Source organism: Silurus meridionalis, chromosome 22 (assembly GCF_014805685.1).
Source record: "Silurus meridionalis isolate SWU-2019-XX chromosome 22, ASM1480568v1, whole genome shotgun sequence".
NCBI classification, from domain to species: Eukaryota; Metazoa; Chordata; class Actinopteri; order Siluriformes; family Siluridae; genus Silurus; species Silurus meridionalis.
The window spans coordinates 12,940,887-12,961,749 of NC_060905.1; the positions used below are offsets into that span (position 1 = coordinate 12,940,887).

General features: G+C 37.5%; 1 protein-coding gene across 3 annotated transcripts in view; it reads left to right on the forward strand.

The window, feature by feature from the left end:
• The window catches only part of csmd2 (CUB and Sushi multiple domains 2), a 359,814-nt gene that overhangs the window by 195,582 nt on the left and 143,369 nt on the right, over window positions 1-20,863 (forward strand). For all 3 annotated transcript variants that reach the window (XM_046834777.1, XM_046834778.1, XM_046834780.1), the window contains exons 9-13: window positions 316-440; window positions 5,630-5,751; window positions 11,680-11,783; window positions 12,541-12,653; window positions 19,040-19,222. In XM_046834777.1, the coding sequence (XP_046690733.1) occupies window positions 316-440; window positions 5,630-5,751; window positions 11,680-11,783; window positions 12,541-12,653; window positions 19,040-19,222 (647 nt within the window). The remainder of the gene's footprint in view (window positions 1-315; window positions 441-5,629; window positions 5,752-11,679; window positions 11,784-12,540; window positions 12,654-19,039; window positions 19,223-20,863) is intronic.

A 20,863-nucleotide genomic window follows, 5' to 3' on the forward strand; every position in this document is an offset into this window, starting at 1 on the left:
TGAATTTGCGAACATAATGTGTTAAATGAAAACAACTTTTGCTTTACAATTGCCCTTTCTCTGGGAAATATTATGCTACTCAATTTGTATTAATAAACTAGGTGAGATGGCATAATGCATTTACATGTTTTTTTAGTTGACCTTCTCTTATTATGTAAGCAAGATAAATTAATTTATTATACTATGTATGCCAAATATAATAATATAAATGTAGTTTAAAAGCATTATTGTATTTAGTACTAACACATGGAAAGCGTTATTGGTTTTAAGCGATGTTAGTAATCATCTGAGCGTTAATGCTTTTCTGATTTGCAGACGTGGGGCCACAGTGCACTTCTCCTGTGATGAAGGTTACGAGCTGCAGGGCTCCAAGAGCATAACCTGCATGCGCGTGACTGACAACTACGTAGGCTGGAGTGACGACCGGCCCATCTGTAGAGGTATCAGTCATGCTCAAGTGCTCGATGCTGAATTTCGATCATGTAAAAAACATCCCACATGCTTCACATGTGCTTTTCTAATGCTTATATAACAGAGAAAAGAATAGAATTTGGATGAGGACAGAAAGAGAGAGAGATAGAGAGAGAGACTAAGCGAGACAATCTGTGTAAAAGATTTCCTAAGAGGGATAAGATGCCTATCTCTTTACTAATCAGCTTATTTAACCACACTCAGCGCTGATTAATTACTTTATTAAGCTTTACTAATTTTCTGATTGTGATTGTCCTCCAGAGTTCGCATGACATTTCTGCTGCAATTGTCTCCTCTTCACATTTGGGCTTTCAACACTGTGGACACCATTTTCAAGGCGTTTTTTGGTGTTCCAGATGAATGCAAAAAATGTTTTATATAAATAATTATTATTGGTACTTACACACATAAAAATCACATAGAACTTTTATATTAAGCTAGTTAGATAATTTAGCTAATGCAAGTAATAACAACTCTTTGACAAATGAAATTTATTTTAAGTTTTGGTTTGAGCAGTTAAAACAAAATTGCTGAAAACACAACAATGACCGAAACTCTAGTGTGGACTAATTTGCTAGCTGGTAGCTAGCATGCAATATAGGTGTTTTATATACACAAAGTCTTGGTTTTTGTGTGCTAATTTATGAGATTTATCTTCTAGAAAAGTCAATTGTTTAGAACATGACAGTGCAAATTAAGTTTCAAATGCTGAACACCCATCAAAGTTTACCTTTAACAATATGAGCTAATTTTACTAGCCAATTAGATGGCTAGCTGTTGCTTTGGAACAAAAGACAGAGCATTATCAGCTGTGGTGTACTGTAGATAAGGGTAGAGTCAATTATAAAACACAATTACATATACAATGTGTATATTATGGATCTAACACACTGGTAATGCTTCTATCAGTTTAGTGCTTAAATGAACATGGCTCAAACCCAGAGGTGGGTGGTCAGGGCCAGCAAGGCCTTCTCTGCTGGCCTAAACACTATCAGAAGCACTGACATACATTTACAACCTAAATTCTAATATTTGTTCAATGAAATTGTATCAATTTATTCCCAACAGTTTATTCTCTTAATTTCGTAGCGTTTTTCTTGGCTGCACTGCTTCCAGTGTATGTGAATGTTCGATTTTTTTTGTCCAATCAGATTTCAGCCTCTATGTGCTGCCATGTCAATCTAATCTGCCCAGGGCCTTCAAAGTCTGTTCTGCTTAGTCTCTTTTAGCAGTGAGTGCATTTCTTTAACCAATCAGATTTTAAATTCGCCTCACATGGGCAGCTAGCTGGCCCAGAATAGCGTCAGCATTTTTACGTCCTCTGATTAGTTGGTCAGAGGGAAACTGTAACAGCAAAGTTTGACTGGCAAAACACGTCTGTAGCGCACTGGAAGAAAAATTCATTTGGTCTCGGACATACTTAAAAATCAATTTTCAAGAAAAGCTAGACATTGTGAGAAGGTCGGCCGACACTGAAGCTAGCTAGCTTGTCTCAGCCTGGAAAAGGGTTTGTTCACCACTTCCAGACCAGTGAATACGAGCGGTACCACTGTCTTACAGCCTCTGAGGAGTGGTGCAAATTATGAGTCTGCATCGCTGGTGAGTAGGTTGGTTTTTATTAAAATCTTTAATGTTTTTGTCATGTTATTAGACAAATGTTGATTCTGAACTGCTCCAGATGATGTAGGTGCCCAGTTCGGTTGTAGTGTAGATGTTTGGAGCTTGCTTTAGTAAATGTTATTCACCCTCCATATGTGAAATGCCTTTCTCTCTGTAATGCCATGCGTTGTTATATTGCGCATTTGTACAGTATTGATGGTTTCTATAATTGCAAAGTGATAGTGGTGGCATTAAGAGGTGGATTAATTCTGGTAAGTCCGCACTGAAGGCCCAGGTACCAAATGCAGGCCCGCCACTGCCTAAACCCCTATATCTTTTGCGCTAGGAAATGATTTTTTTTGTAACTTCTGCACTATTTCCCAAAATGTAGACAAACTATTAGGTGAAATTGTTAAAACGCATCATGCAGCACTACACACTGATGGAAATGAATGTAGTCTTTATTCTAATTCCATGAACATATAGATGCAGATATAAAATGGATTCATTTCAAGAAATCACTGGTTAACTGGGTTTTATGCAAGCTGTATATTTGTGTGTTTTTGGCTCCTTACATCCAACCCTAGGCCAGTAGGGATTATCTTGAAACAGATGTGACTATGGTAAAAGATGTCATACAGGTTAATACACTTTTTCTTCAGGTAACCCATAGTGCATTGCTGTCTGCCCTGCAGCATACAGATTCCTCTCATTCCAATTTTCTCAGCTAGGTTACACTGTGTCCTCTACTACTATCTGAGACACACACACACACACACACACACACACACACACACACACACACACACACACACACACAGTTACAAATACACACAAATATACACACATACATACACACACAATAGTTAATATGTGCTCCATGGCCGTGTGATATTGATTTATTTTTGCAATATCATTCATCACACTGTGGACTATTAGTCTTTCATTAGCACACTACATCCCCTCTGTTAGCCCAACAGCCTTGGCACAGTCGGACGCTACGGCACATCAGACTGCTGGAGAAACTTTGTTGGACAGCTCTAAGATGGAGGACTGCGGTTGCAGTTTTGCTTTTTGGTTTGTTTAATGATCGGTTTTTGGTTGGTTAGCTCTTACCGAGTATTGGATCATGCCCTTGAGCAGAAAAGGGAATAGATCTCAAGTAGAAAGGTATTTACTAGCACCGACACCCCGCTGCTCTGCACTATAGCCCAATTTACTTATGTGAAGACTGGTGATATTTGGCTGATGCATTTTCAGACCTGTTCCAATCAATTGCTTCTTGTTCAGGAATTATTTGTCTTGTTTCATTAAACACTAGTAAATGACAGGTTGTTAAAAAAAAAAACGGCTCGTCATGGCAAATAGCTGAAAAGCTCGAATAGAGATGAATACTTCTAAAAGAAAACGGATGTCGGATAAACCAGCTAGTTTGTCCTTAAGAATGTACAGAACAAATTGTTATTTCATCCATTATGTAAAAAGTGAAAAATGTTCCAGGGTTTAGTGTAGCTACTGTAATCCTGTCAATGCAAACCGATATGCTATGCCAATATCAGACGGAGTCACTTTGACAAAGAGCAATTCAATATACAAGCTCTGACATTTTTGCCCTGTTAATGAAACTTTTACTGCTCCACATTGGCACAACGCCTCAGCAGGTTCAAGTCAATCTCATCGTCTTTATCAAACGCTTCTGGAGGCGACTTCAGTTGCACACTTCTACTGCATGCCTAACTCTTGCTTAGGAACCATGGTGCTAAATTTCACCTTGATCCAATTCAGCTACAATGGGCTTGAAACACCTTGATACAATAAAGGCTGATTATCTAATTATCAAATCTAATCTGTTCTACTTGATCTCCTGGCTGTAGGTTACTGCATTATGGCTTGTGGAAATATGTGGGAAATATGGTTCGTCTAAGGTTTCAAATATGGTTTTCAGTGCAGTGTGTTTGTGTTGTTAAGTACGGAAACAAAAGGGTAAAAAAAACTTATCAGAAAATTAAGTGGGGAAAAATTTAAAGTTTAGAAGTAGGTAGCTGAATGAGAATGGACTGGGGGGAAAATAGAAAAGCTAAGAAAAGTAAAAGAAAACCTTGAGTAAATGACCCATAACAGAAATTAAGTAAAATACCAAAGACCAAAGATTATATGTATTATAATATGAAGGTGAAAACTGTGGTCAGTGGGCCATGGTGCTAATTAACTTTCTAGAAGATTTATTCTTTAATGTCAACTTGTCAACTCACCTTTAAGTATGTGAGGACGTGTGCGTGTGTGTGTGTGTGTGTGTGTGTGTGTGTGTGTGTGTGTGTGTGTGTGTGTGTGTCGCCCCCCGAGGAGCTCACCTCAGACATAGCTCATTAAAGAACTGCAGCTAGTCCCAGACCTGCACACTTGTTCATTTACTGCAAACACTGACTATGCCCTCCTTCCTCATTAAGCAGTGAGCACTTTCATTTTGGGAGAGCTTTAAAGTCCTCCTAGAGGACACAAAAAGTTGCATAAAAGACTCTATTCAAATTTGAAACTACAAAAAATATATATGGAAAGTCACAGAAAAGTCATATTGTCATCAAAAAGTACATAAACCTCAGAAGGTTTCTCAGATGCATGCTACTCGTATATAAACCATTTTTTTTTTTTTGGGGGGGGGGGGCAATTTGGAAAGTAATATTCACTGTCATTTTCCAATTGGCTTTAACCCAAGCCAGTACTACTATAATTGGCATCTTAAATCACTAAGCATGCTACCACAGCGGTGCTGAGAAACAGGTAATTGCACTTAAGTGAACTCTTTTCTGAAGAGCACATTTCCAGAACACACTGGGAGCACATAAATCCCAGCAGATGTGCCCACAGATGTGTTGTTCTCCCCGGCTTGCATTAGGAGGTTCAGCTTGTTTTTGTGCTCGGCGGTTGCAGGAAGACTTAATAAAAAAGACAGAATAAAAAACAAAATTGCCACTGGTTCATGAATGGCAGCGATGTAAATGCACACTAGTCACTTACATCATTCGCATAATTTCTGATAAAAAATATATAATTATGGTTATTTTATATTCATTATATACAAATCAACAATGTCAAACTGTACAATTTTTTTTACAGACTCAGATTTTTGCATTTATTTATTAATAGTTGTTTTATTTTGATCACTAATTTAAAACCCTGGAACGCATTTAATGTGGTCCTGTTTTCTATAATGCTTTTAATACTTCTGTGTCATTATGTCATCTTGGTAATGTATAAACTCTATATGGTTTAAATGGCTTACATTAACATTAATTGGCTGATGTTGTTAATGCTGATAAATCTTTCCCCTTTGGAATATTATAATTTGTTATTATTTTTTTTTTTTGTTCAAAAATGTCTTATTTTTTTAGAAGTACAGTAAAAAAAAAAATTCATAAAAGCAATGAATCCACGCTTCAATATTTTTTATTAGATTTTTCCTCTTTTTTCTTAACTCTTTGGGCAACATCAGTTGCTTTTAAACATGCTCAATTATACACTTAATTTTCTCTCTCTCTTTTCCTTTCTCTCTTTCATTTAGCACCCATGTGTGGAGGCCAGCTTCGAGGTCCTAGTGGTGTAATCACATCGCCCAACTTCCCCGTTCAATATGATAACAACGCAAACTGCACCTGGATCATTACTGCCTCATACCCCTCTAAGGTATAATCCTCTATGAAACGCTGTTTGCTTCATCACATGATCGCTCTTATGGATCACTCTACTCATTTTGATTTGTGGAAATTCTTTCCTTCATGGGCCAGATATGATTGTTAATAGGATATCGATCACATGATGGAAGTTAAGGGTTAAAGAAATAAAAAAAACCTAAAGGAGGCTGACTGGTGTCACATTGTGCAGCCTATTAAAAGAGTGACAAAGCCATAGTGTTGACTTTGGAGCCCAGTTCAAGGCCACGCTCCAGCTTGCTTGCCAAATTTCTTTCTCTGGGCTCAAACAAATGGTTTTACAAATCTCTACTCTTATCACGCCAGCTCAGAGGGGAGGAACAGGGAGGAGACTCGGCACTGCTCGGGCTCTGGGAGCGCAGCACAGATGAAGATGGAGCATGGCTGTTCTTACTCTTTCCAATCGTAATGACATTCTATTTTTGTATCGCCACAGTGGCGCCTAGAGGAGACGTGAGGTCAGCCTTGATATTGAGGCAAAACTGGGGCTATGTGAAACATACCTGACAATGAGCATTGTACTTGCTACAGCTAAGCCAGTGCCTGAACCTCAACACTAACTCCGCAGTGAGACCTCGGTCAGCCTGACATTGCTCACAGTCACTGCTAGCATTGATTTTATACAAAAAAAGTTTGAGTCTTTCTCACTGTATGAGTGAAGTCATTTGTTGGAAGAAAAAGCTGTTATGGTGTAAAGGTGTAAAACTAATTGGCTAACATCATTAAATAGACTCTAAAATGTTCTATACAGATATACTTCCTGATATACTTAGTCTTACTGAGCAGCTGTTAAGTATATAGACAAATGGTGAATTCATAAGCAGAAAATGAGAGAAAGCAGGTTGGATGGATGTTGGAGTGGCAGGACATACTTGGAAGTGATTCCGCATAACAGAGTCAATATGTGAGTCTGGATGTTCTGTTCTAAATGAATGGATCTCATGAAAGCAGAAAACGATGAAATTATCTGCTCAGCAGTGGCAGATTAGTTGAGGTATTTCTTTCACTTTTAATTATCAGTTTGTCTTTTGTTATCTTTATCAGCCTGATTGGTATTAACCTCAGCTCTGAAGAGAATTTTATTTGTTTTAAATTCTTTCCAGACGCAGTCCCAGTTTCAATTTCGCATGTCGGTGAAATGCATTTTTCTTTCTTAGTTTCTCACAGCAGTAAATATGTAGTAGGAATAAATCAGTACAATACATTTGCAAATTAATTCATCTGTGTTTTATTATACACTATTTAAGTACATACCAGATGTTAATTGAAACTGAGAGTGCAGCACAGAAACTCCTTATAACTTAGTGATGATAAAATTGTAACTTTAATAACTTACTAAAAGGTGCAGTTTGTACAGCAGTATGTCTGAGATTTTAATTTTAACATGCAATATATATATATATATATATATATATATATATATATATATATATATATATATATATATATATATATTATGCAGCTAAATGTAGATTTAATCTTTCTAGTCCAGTCTAATATGCCTGTCTAGTGCCCAACAGCAACGACTGGTTAATGTTTTAGTCGACCAGTCAATGTAACTCATGGCATGTACAACCCAATTCCAAAAAAAGTTGGGACATTTGAAAACTCTAAATAAATTCCGAATGCAATTATTTGCTAATCTAATTGTCAGGCGCTAAGAACGTACTGGAAACCGAGTGAATTCAACGAAGGCCTTTTAATGAGAAAGCAAAAGGGCAAGGCAGAAAGCACAACAAAAAAAAAGAGCACCCAACTAGGGTAAACTGAACTAATAGAATAACTGTGGCAGATTGAGCACAGATAACACACAGAAGCTTGAAAGCTAAGCAAAAACCAAACGGAGTAGTTTGGGCAGTCCTGAATGTTCGTAAGCCTAAGCTGTAGAACGGACGATGAGCATGTGGATAAACGGGGTCTTTATAGTGTGGTGTCTGATTTGGACCAGGTGTGGATGATTAGTAAGTTGGTGAGCTGCTTGGAGTGATTGGAGGGTTTGGCGAGGGTGTGGCTGGTGGATCCCTGACACTAATACACTAATATTTTATTCACAAAGGATTATAGAAAACATATTAAATGTTTTAAATGAGAAAATGTATTATTTTAAAGAAAAAATAAGGAATTTTGAATTTGAACACAATTAGAATTAGAATCTGGGAACTGAGGAGAGAAGAATTGCTGGAGTTTTAAAAGTTTTAAAAGAGAACTTCTGATAAAGGCTTTTTCCTGCTGAACAGTCCTGAGACTTCTCTGTCGTATTTTTTTCTTTTACATGATGCTCCAAATGTTTTCAAATGGTGAAAGATCTGCACTGCAGTTTGACTCCCAGACTCTTCTACAATAAATACATGCTGCTATAATAGATGTAGTATGCAGTTTAGCATTGTCTTGTTGAAATATGCAATGCCTTTCCCTAACCAGCCTTCTGGGAAGATGTTCTCGTAAAATTTGGAGCATGGTTGTGGAGATGTGTGATCATTTAGCCGCAAGAACATTAGTAAAGTCAGGTACTGAAAAAGGGTAAGAAGGAATAGTGTTTGTTCAGCATTCCAAATTATTCTAATTGTGTTCAGTAGGATTGAGGTCAGAGCTCCTCGTTTGGGTTCTTATTCAAGTGGAGTGAAAGTGCTACAGCATCCAAAGACAATCTTAATCTCAAAGCTACTTTTCCCCATGTAGCGTATGTTTGCCAGCACCACGTCTTCAGTGGATGTTCGTGAGTGTCCAATTTTTTGGTCGTTGGTCTTCATATTTGTAACCCTTAAGACAGCTCCTGAGTCAGCTTTGAGAAGCATTGAAATACATTTTCTTTTGTCAAAAGCCTAAAGACATTCTTAAAGGCATATTATGTAAAATATAAATAGGCATTTAGTTATGTATAGTTGGTTCTTTGGTCTCTATGAATGGAGACTTTTGGGACACTGTACAAATTTACTATAATTAATTAGTATTTAATTACCTTTATTAAATACTACATTGTTTCTATACTGTAACTTAAGAAAGGCTATTAAAAGACTTGGCATTAATGGTTGTTATTGAATTATTGCTTTTGCTTATTGCCACTTGTCACTTGACCTGCGATAAATTTGAAGTGAAATTGATTTGGGTTTAAATTCTTAATTTTTCTCCGAAAAAAATAGAAAAATCTTTGAAGACATTAATGTGTTGCACCAGAGGTTCATTTACTCAGCAGTACTGAGCTGCCCCAGTGCTCTGAGTTCCCAGGCAGCAGATCAGTAGCGTCCTTCACAGCATTCCATAAGTTCATATTTGCTCTCAGCATTTTGTACTCTATGAAAGAAGATTAGAGCTCAGGAGATTACAAGCTCTCAGAAACCCACCGAGAGTCTACTGTGTTTACTGTCTGCCCATAAAACCGTCAATCAATACCACACCCACTGTTTCCCATGAGGCAACAAGAAAGTACTGGCCGTACCTACTGAGGATGACATAGCAAGGAAAAACAGAGCTGAGGGGAAAAAAAACTGATGAGAGGAGGAGAAAAGCAAGATGAAACTCCATTTATCTAAGATCTGACCCAGAATGCTGCCTCCTCACCCCTGGCAATTTTCATTACTGACTGTGTTTACCATAGGACAGAATGCAATTTGCATTTATATAAGCTTTTTCATTAGGAGTTGGCCTCCAAACATTAAGAATTTGGCAGAAATGCGGCAGACAGTTTGAAAAAGGAGATTAGACAGCACATTCCCCCACACCCCATCCCAATATTGTGTGTTGTTTTTCCTGTGACCACCATGTTTATGAACAATGGGCCATGCTTAGAGTTGCATTAAGGAGTTAATACTGAAATTTATTTATTTGTATTCAGACCTCAGACGTTTGGACCAGTGTGCAGGATGTGTGCATGCATGCCGGAGTTTTGTGTAAAACAATGGCCTTTGAGTGCGTGCCAACTTTCCATTCATAAATCACCAATAGTCTTTTTTCAGATGTATTTTTTCATGCATTTATTGTACATCATATTACATGTGACAGCAAAGGGGGAAAAAAAGCTTTTTTACCCAACATTTTTGTCCTTCATGTTTTTTTTTTTTTCTTCAATGTTAAATTCATGTGTTTGGTTCAAAGTTGGTGGTAGATGCTACTGAGCAGAACAGTCTTTTTTTCCCAGTTTCTTTCTTTGATGTTTCAATGCAAGAAAAAACAAGCAACCTGGCCGCCTGAGTGATGCAATAGGCAATTGCTCACCCTATCGTCTGGAGTTTGAATCCTGACGATTCAGCCATCCGTAGCTGACAGCCCAGGTTACGCCGCCCCGTGGCAAAGCATAAGCAGTCGGCTAGACAGGTTGTCTTAGAGGAAGCACGTGTTATCTTAATTTACGTCCTGTATTTGGTAGCTGTTGTATGATACAGGGGATCTGGTGTGTGGGGGGGAATTGGATAAGACAAAAAAGGAGGGAGATATAACAAGTAAAATTGAATTGTCAAACTATTTCCATGATCTGAATGGAGTTCCAAGGCACTCTATTCATTCAGCAATTTTAATCAAAGTAAAAAATACTGATTAAAATCCTCATTCTTTGTAAAGCCCATACCGGACAATTAGACAGACAGCAAAGCATGTTTACTTTATACTAAGGATGCGAATCTCCGTAAATGATTCCGATGTGATTCGCATATCGATGAATAGCCAACGATACAGTACATATGCAGCAATTTCCCATACGATATGTTACGATTCACCCCAATTATGATGCGTTGCGATCCGATTTCGATTTGATTCAACACAGTGCGATTAAATGCAATACGATACAATGGAAAAAATATAATGCTATGCAAATCAAAATGGTACAAATAGATCGCTTTTTAATTTTTGGTTTAGACAGACAGCAAATTATTCATTTAATTAAGTGCTTTCTGACTTTGACAAACAGGCTTTTGTAGTACAAAAAAAAAAAGAAAAGAAAAAAATGTAATTAAAAACAGATGTTCTTTTCCTGTTCTGTCTCCTGGAAGATGTTAATGTCTTTATTCTATATGACTCCCAGGACACGCCTCTGTCTCCGTAGTGCTGTGATACGTCATATTAATGTAGCAGCAGTGGTGCTGAGGGAACGCGCTTGAGAAACGGTTTAGCGAGGAGAAATCAATCTATATTTAAAATAAATAGTTAAAAAATCATATATTGTGATTTCTGGATTTTTTTTTTTTAGATTATGTCTCTCACAGTGGACATGCACCTACGATGACAATTTCAGACCCCTCCATGATTTCTAAGTGGGAGAACTTGCAAAATAGCAGGGTGTTCAAATACTTATTTTACTCACTGTATATATATAAATTACACATGCATATATGTTCAAAAAATATGCATCACGAGACAAATGCCAAATTGTATCCAATGCACACTTTTTTAATCAATGCATTACATCAATAACTTTTATGATGAGAATGGGTAAATCTTACCGTTCCCATTTTATACTATTTTAATCATGTTCACTAATTTAATGTTGGTAGCAGCTGGATATAGTAACCACTTACTCATCATTCTTCAGATGGTTTTCTTCACTTTAAACAAAAACAGGAAGTGATTTTTCACTTTGTGCCACTCGAATCACAATCTGTTGGGTGCTTGTAGGTTTTTGACTCAACTTTGCCACATTGTTTTACTTGCCACATCGTTATTGCTTAGTGATTGCATCCACTCTGCTTCTCCCTTTGTTTGGGATGAGTTGAGGTTGTTATGGTAAGCCTGTGACATTTTACATTTTATCTTCAGTGCACCCAAAAAGTTTTGTTAGCACAAACTCAGCTACAGTAATATAACATGTTTTAGCTAACGTGGTCTTGAAAGGTAACAGCACAATTGAATACTAGAGATGTTATAGACTGGTTGCTGCTATGTACACTGATGAATCTGATGGGCTTGTGTGCAGGTAATAAAGTTGACTTTTGAGGACTTTGACCTGGAGCGTGGCTATGACACTCTAACTGTGGGCGATGGAGCTGTAATTGGGGACCAAAGGACCGTCTTTCATGTGTAAGTACTTTTGTCTCGGGCGCCTTTTGTACACGATACTCTCCATCGCATTCTTTTATCAATTTATCTATCTCTCCTTGATGTTCTCTTCTTTTAACCCTCACATTTTCTATTCCTCCTCCTTCTCTTACTCTTCCTCCTCCCCCACCTCCTGCTCTTGCTCTGTTTCTCCTCGTTTCATCAGCCCTCTGAGTAATAGTGGATGGGAGAAATACCCCGCACTCAAGTGCCAATCACTTTGCCTCTCAATGTTACAAGAAGATCACGCCTCCAGAAGAAAAAAAAAAAAAAAAAAAAAAAAGCTTGCTGCATATTGATGCCTGTAATGCAGTTTGCCTTACCAGATGCTCTGGAATGTTTCTCAGAGTGTTGTTATTAATTGTGCTGAAATTTATGGTGTACATAAAGTTTTATTGATGCTGTTTTATGTGCGCTTTCTGGCAGAACCTTTAGAGTGCTAGTGCAGTAGCTGAGCATTATAGGATCCCTGGATACTTTCTTTCTCTCTCTCTCTCTCTCTCTCTCTCTCTCTCTCTCTCTCTCTCTCTCTCTCTCTTTCTCTCTTTCGCTCACTCTCTCACTGTTTTTGGGTGCACAAAATCTCAAATGGCCTAATGTTCTCAATTAGAGAGCCCCATAATCCCATAGACACAGAAACTCCATAATCAGCCAGAACTTTTGGTGTGGAGTTCATTAGGATAAGACTGTGAACTAAACCAAATGAGTTATGTTTTCTAAATCCTATTTCTATTCCCAGGCTTTCAGGAACTAACACTCCAGACCTGGTGGTGAGCACCAGTCATCAGATGTGGCTTAATTTCAAGACCGATGACACCAGTGGGTCCTTGGGATTTAAAGTGTCTTATGAGGGTGAGTCAGATCAAAATACATAGACAAAAAAAATCATATTGTGCTCCAATTGTTCATTGGCATGGACTGGTGGACTGTAATTGTAAAGTACTTAAACGTCTAGTGAAGTGTTTCCATGAGTGGATAAGAATGACATTTCTCTGGATTTTCAAATAATACTGGTAGGTCTTCATTTCTCTTTTATCTTCTCTGTTTCTTTTTCGGCTCGCTGCCATGTCACTTAACATTATTTATAAAATTGTACGTTTGGTATGTTTGTGGAAAACAGTGCATGTTCCAAACTCAAGTAAAATACATGCAATCCAATCTCCAAGGTGCATTTAATTATATACTATATACAGCACCATGCACAAGTATTTAGTCCCAACCTGTCACCATAAAAATGCACATAATTATTTGATGTGTACAATTAAAGTGTCACATATTCCCAGTATAAATAGGCTTGGCTTAAGAGTACATTAGAGGACATCACTAAACGAAGCCAATCATGAAGCTATTAAAAGAATTTATAAAAATGGAAAAAGTTCTTAAAAATGATCAGTCAGAAGTTGGTAGAAACTTTAAAATTTTAAACCTTTTAATCTATTATTTAAAAATGATAATATATAACAAGACAGTGACTATGTATAGAAATATGTCCCCTGTCACTGACCAGGTATGTGTAGGATGATCTTTTCAATGTTAATTTCGCGCTGTGGAGGGAAAATCTACAGTATCTATAATTGTTTCTGCTAACTTTGTACTTGAACTATGTGTTGGACTGTTTTTAGATTCCCTCCCATGCCATTCGACTGAGTTATGAGATAGTGTGTGCTTGTGCAGTGAGGTGACACAGAAACTGTTTAACTTTGTTGCATTATAGAGAATGCTTCAATGAGCCAATCAGAATGTACCTACAGTATGTAGTTTTTTTTTTTTTTTTTTTACAAAGCTTAAAGAATATAAAATAAATCTCTGACCAGAGTTCAGGGTTTTCTTCTGTCTGCTCATGTTCTAAGAGTTTTTTCTTGCTTTTTCAGATCAAAAAGAAAAAATGTAACAAAAAGTGTGTGATTTGTGCCACTAACAATGTAGACAGTAGTATAAAAGTTCCTCAAAATGCACATCCACAAACCAAAAAATGCGTTCAAACATCACTAGATCACTAGGACTTTATCCAATGCTGAGTTTTAAAACTAGTTTTTACAGATTTTTCCACCACAACTCCATCATCCCTGTTCAATTTTTCTCTTGTACATCATGTTGTTTAATTGTGCTAGAAATCGAACCTTTCATCTTGCTTAAAACGCCACCACAATTGTCATCAGAACTCCTACTAGTATTTCCAAAGCTTTGTTCCTCTCCCCCAGTCTACCTCTTAAATATTTCTTCATCTCTAGATGAGAGGAAAGAGAAGCTCTTGTTTAATAATGCACACATTTGTTTCCGAGGGGCTTTCTCACCCCTCTGCATCTTTAGAAGCATCTCCCCTCACTTCACTCCGACTCTGTAATGATGTCGCTTGCTGAAATTTGTGTGTATTTGTCTACTGTGACAGCACGGCATGATCTTTTTCATCCCACTCACTCAATTTTTCATACTTCCTCTGCATAATGTTTCTCTTTTCAGACACAAAAGCGGTCACGTCCGGACGCCAGGCTCTGTAGAAACTTCATGTCTTAAAAAAAACCCGAGATGGCATGTTAATAATTTCTTATTTGCTCAGTGGGAGTCTAATAACCCCCTTTTTTGACTACTGGGAATTGGCACGTGTTACTCTGGTCCTCACGTTGAGATTTGCTTTGAGCCTTGGGATTCGCACCATTCATTTTTCCTACAAAATAACAGGAAAGTGGAGCAGCGTATACACAAGCAGCTTAATTAAAACAATGAGAGTGTCTTAATGAAGTTGAAGTTGAAGAATCTCCTATCACCCTCCTTCAAAATGTTTTCCCAAATAATGTTCATTTTTTAATTTATATACTTTTAACGAATTGTTGCCTGCACAGTTCTTGAGTGCGAGTTTTCTCACTCTCTCTCTCTCTCTTTCTCTCTCTCTCTCTCTCTTTCTCTCTCTCTCGCTCTCTCTCTCTCGCTCTCTCTCTCTCTCTCTCTCTCTCTCTCTCTCTCTCTCTCTCTCTCTCTCTGTCTATCACGGCCTCTGTCTGTAACTTGCTCACTTGCTCAGAAATAAATGCTCTTCCTGAGATGTACTGTAGCTGCATATATTCCAAATGATAAGGACTTATTTTAAAAACATAAGACCTCTGTAAGGTGTTAAAGTGACAGCAAATGCCTCATTATTGCCACGAGTGTATTTATAATCTAATCTTCTATTAAGGCAGGAGAAAAGAGACTTGCTACAGGCATCTCCTTTACTAACACTTCAGGGGTTTCACACGTTGAGCTTCTCATCCTTCCGTCTACTATCTTTCCTAGATATTCTAACAGCAGAACCCCTTAGGAGACACACGCTCTAATTTGGCATGCATGACTAGACTTTTGTGTTACTATGTGCAAATTCAATGTGCTCAATATTCATGGTTGGGTTTGGTTATATATTGATGTGTTTTTAAATCTATTGTATCTATTTATACTACATTTTTTAGCATTTGATATACGATTTACAGTAATGCAGATTTTCAAATTGCCACATTTTTTACATTCAAATATTCATCACAATATTGCCTATGACATGCAAACTGCATACCCATGGTATACATAATGTATAAGTATGAGTTGACTCGATGGCAAGTGCAGTTGCATGTAGGAAAGCACTTCCACCTCCATATTTTGAAAGGCTGTGGGAATTTATTTGGACCCTTGCCTTCCTGCATTATTAGTAATCCTTCACTAGGAAGTCAGTGACTTCCATCTGGATTTGCAATAGGGATAAAAGGAGGAAAGCGTGAGGAAAATAAATCAGTGGAAAATTGAAATTGGTAAATAAGAAAGGCCTTATAAAACTGCACATGTCAGCTCCTAGTGAGAGAGAGTGCATTTTATCCCAGACAGAGGACATCTGCAGGAGCTCTGACATGCAGGTGTGAGTACACAAGCCATGACAACAGAGGGAGAAAGAGAGAGAGAGAGAGAGAGAGAGAGAGAGAGAGAGAGAGAGAGAGAGAGAGATTGTGTAAACCTGCCATGTCTTACCTTATGTCTTACCTGCTTGCTGTGCCCATGTAGGAGTTTCTATTAGTGTAGCCCATGTTATGAATGCAGAGAAACAGAGAATCATGAGGTGGTGTGTCATACACTCCCACATTGCTGCGAGTTGTTTAAAAGATGTCATACAATAGCACAAATACATCACCTGAGATTGAAGTACTACTAATACAAGTGCCGTTTATTACAAAGACACTTCTTTGTAATAAACTGTACTTGTATTCTATCAGGGATCCACTAGCCACACCTTCACTTGAACCACACATTCCTCCTAGCAGCTCCCCATTCTAATAATCACACACACCTGACACTCATCAGCTCACACACTACATAAGCACACACTTCCAAGCACTCCCCGTCCGCTCCACCGATTAGTCTGGAGAACATTACTGGACCTTATGACTTCCATTCTTATGGACTATCTTGTTGAGGATTCACTCTATGGATTTATCTCGTTAAGGATCTACTCTGTGGATTTATCACATGAACTACTCTTTGCTGGTGTATCCTGTGTTCCCGTGTTTATAGCTGGTTTGGTTTCTCTACATTCCCTTTCTCATTAAACGCACCTCTGTTCTGTTGAACTTCGGCTTCTGCTCGTTTTTCCAGCCTGACATATTCATAGTTTTTACCCGTCAATGAAAACCAGAAGATGAAGTGTAAAAAGTTTACCTCTCTGACTGTTGACTCTTGGTTTGAGTCCTGGGTTTTGCCTACATATACTTGATTTGCTGTTAAAATAGCCAAACCTACCGTATGCGAAGACCGGAATGCATTTAACTTCATTGGGAGAAAACAATGACCTAGAACACACTGCCAACACGACAAAGGGCTTAATCAGGGAAAAACAAGTGCAAGGTTTATGACTGGCTAAGTCAATCAACAGACCTTATCTTCATGTAGCATGTATTTCACTTGCTAAAGTGGAGACTGAAGGGAGAACTCAAAGCTCCTAAGCTTCTCTGAAAACCAACAAATTAAACAACTACTAAAACTGAAAGTGTGGTAAAAGGCATCACAAAAGATAGCGATGTCAGTGGGTCGCTGAAGCAGTTATTGCAAGCGAGGGACATGTTACCAAATATTTACTTGTTTTACTTGAAAACTGTCATTTTCTATTTGATTTTAAAGGAATTTTGCTAGTTTTAGTTTGGAAGAAATGTAACATCTCTCAATTCATCCATTCATAGCATTATCTCACATAAAGTGCATATTTTATATGATATAATGCATGTTGTGCATTCAAATAAAATATTCATATTCATTTTATAATACTTTACTTTTAATCTCATCCCCATTATTGCTGCTGTCTGGGTCTGTTAACGAATTATGTAATGAAGTCGTTTGTGTGTTTATACACCAAGTAAAACACTTACCAGACATTTTCAATGCTGCAGATTCTTTTCATACTTTATAATGCGAACCACTAATAGCGTTCCGTCAACTTTTATTTGCCCATTTGGCATAAGTTATTTTGCATACGTTTTTTTTTTTTTTTTTTTTTTTTAAGTCGTTCCTTTAAAATGACTGAAAGGAAATATGAAATTCTATATGAACGTATTAAGACGAAGCCTCTCTTCTGTGTGTCGTGGAAGCTGTTATATTTGACAACCTAATTTGTTTATAAGAACAAAATAACAATTTAAATCAGTTAAGGTCTATTATTGAGTCTTCTAATATGCATATTTACCCAAACTTATAGCAATACATTTTTTTTTTCAGAACTAATTGGATTTCTAGGAATACTATAAATACTATTTTCCTTGTGTAAATACTGGTGGGAAGGATTTACAAATACATTTGTTCATATTCAATTTCTCCCTGTTCTGATGTTATTTTGGTGACTTGTTTTGCTTTTACCTGAGTCATGGTTTTCTTAAAGTAACCGCATTATACTTGAGTAAGGATTTTGACTGCTACACCTGTCATAAACAATCCAGACAAGGCACTGAGCTCAGTGTTTAGCACAAATGCTTAGTCTAAACGCCTTTCCATATCTAACATGGTGCCTCAGCAGATTCCCTCATCTCAGTCCCTCCTATATAATGCTCTCCTACACTTGTCCTGTATGAACAAGATCGAGAAGAGTGAAGAGATTGTAGTGAACTCGTAGGGAATAATAATATTCCCACTGAAACCCCCAGCACACATATTTCAGTGTTGTGTTATTTTGAATCGTTTTCCCCAGAGACGAAACTCACACATGTCTCTCCGGTCTCTATTTTCTCAGTGCTTTCCTCTGTATTTTGCTGTTGCTCACAAATGAGGCCTGGCATGCCAAGACAGGTAGAAGGATGAGGACAAGATAGAGAGGAGAAAGAGAGAAAGGGAATTCATTAAGAGCCAGGGGCCAGTCAGGAAAAACAATAACAACATGGCCAGTTTGCATGCAGGTGACATGCTCTTGGCACGAGCGAAACAAAAGGAAGCGAGAGAGATAAATAGAGAGAGAGACAGAACTCAACACTTCGGAAAAGACTTCCAAGACGCTTCCACAAATGACTGTGGCGTAAAATGTAGACTTGCGCTCGGCGTGTGCGGTGACAGATCGGCTCAGAATAGATACCGTCCACTTCCTCGACTTTCTAAATTAGGTGCCTGCTGAGCCATTCTTTATTAGGATGCAGGCAGGACATAATTACATGCTGCTTTGTGCAAACAAACCGGTCCTTCTATTCATCCAGCTTCAAGAACAAGTTCAGGTTAAATTCTTAATGAGATCCTGTATATCCTGCATAGGAATTCATAAACCTTGCAGGCAGCACCAGCCAAAAAAAATGAACCACTTGACCTGTCTAGACACATTGCATCTATTTTGTAATTTTTTTCGCTGCAAATCTTTCTCAAGTAAAGCTGTATGGAGGCAAAATCAGAGTGTGAGTACACACGCACACACATGAAAAAAAAAAAAAGGTTTTGACATGGCTGTCTCTTTCCCTTACTCCTACTCTGTCTGTCACCTCCCAGTTCGCTTCCCCTGACATTATAGAAGTTATCATTTCCACTTGACTTCCTCTTTAGCGAGAATGGATCACACTATAAGGGTAGTTTCTATCAAAGCACAGTTCAGACTCCTGACCTTTACTCAAGTTCAGGTGCTACAGGGAGGGCTTTCTTTCTCTTAAAGACAATTGGCTGGATTGTGTTTTATTGACTTCTTTATATTTCCAGCTTTATTATGGGAGCTCCTCTGCTTCATAAACACAACCTCCAACGTGTTTCTTTGTCTGATCTCTTAGAAATTGACCAGGGAGGATGCGGAGACCCTGGAATCCCAGCCTACGGCAAGCGAGAAGGCACAGGCTTCAGGCATGGGGACAAACTGTATTTTGATTGCCTACCTGCCTTTGAGCTGGTGGGGAAAAAGAACATCACCTGCCAAAAGAACAACCAGTGGTCAGCCAAGAAACCCAGCTGTGTGTGTAAGTGCTGCTGTTTGTCTTTCAGTTCAAGCTTTATATTTACATTCAAACCTATGGCAAAGTGTCAAGTCTAGCATTTTTCTTCAAGGCACTTTTTTTTTTTAAGTTCAGCCTTTTAGAGGAAACACAGCATGAGATCAATTTTTATCACCCAAGGTCATGGCTTAGGTGGCAAGAGAGGAAAACAAACATGGCAGACAGAAGGGGGTCTTGTTAGAAAGTGAGAATAAGGATATTTAAGCCACAGGAGATTCTTCAGTGCAGAACACAAAGTATTTACCCGGCCATAGTTCAGCTAAATTCTGGGAAATCAATTCAATCTTTATTGCTAATCAATCTGACTAGCTAACAGCATTGTTATGGTTACAGTGTTCATAACCCTTGATCTGATTTTTTATATAAAGTATATTTTGACTTTAATGCTTCAATATAAAAGCCTCCAGTGTAAAAGCAGCCTGATGCATTCAATTACCACTTCATCACGAATCATTTACATCTTTTCGATTTTGCCCTGTGAGTGTCATGAGTCATTATGCAAATGTCAATAAATGTCTCTGCACTTAAACGTCTGACCGAAATTTCACCTTCAAGTCAGTGAGTTTTTAAAACAGCTCAGATGTAATCCATGTTACACTTTCCAATTTAAATGTAATGTTCATCCATGACATCGTATTTGGTCCTCGGTGTCAAATGAACAATGTTCGTAATTGCAGCATCAGCAATTGGGTCATGCAGATGAGTCCCAATGTTCTAGGACAGGTGTGAAGTTGATGGAAGAGGCAGCAGAGGGGGAAAAAAGCTGAATTCATTAAAGGACTATTACAGTGCATTTGGTACATAGTGATAATGAGACCTGCATATGCACAGCCACATTTATAACATAAAAAAAGATATTTTCTAGACATATTGAGAGTAATGGAAGAAGAGATAAAGACCAAGAAACTGGCATCTGTCGTTAAAAGTGCCTTTGGAAGTACAAGAGTATATAGTACATTTTACCTCTCAGATTATCACACAGCTTCAGATATTGTTTTTCTAATATTCCCGAGTCTGTAACTCATCTGGGGTTGAATCATGTAATAAGAGAAAACCCTCGATACAATATGTAAAGAAATGCAATAATATTTTTGTTTTGTTTTGCCAAAAAAAATGTATATTACATTAAAAGAAGATTTCTAAGACTAAATAATTGGTATTAAATGTTTGTTAACTCGCTCAAAAATATATATATTTAATAATAAATATATATAATAAACAATATATTTAATAATAAATTAAAAATAATATTGATCTAGTAATAAGCAAATAGCTATGTTAGCTTTGTTACTTAGCTAACAAATATTAGCTTGATTAAATTCCACATACCGTAGATAACTTGTCTTATGGTTGATGTCATCCAATTAATGTTAGCTAAGTTAGCTCTTGATTGATGCTAGTTAGCTAACACTAGCTAATTTGCTTCCGATGTTTAGTGTTATTAAAATGTTGTTACATTGACATTGTTAAAAAGTTTCTGGATTATATTTCATTAAATGTGCTGTTTAGAACAGATTTTTTAATGACCAAATATAATTAAAAAATTATGTCAGAACACATATGAAATGTTTAATACTTTTAATAGCTTAATGATAACATTTTGGA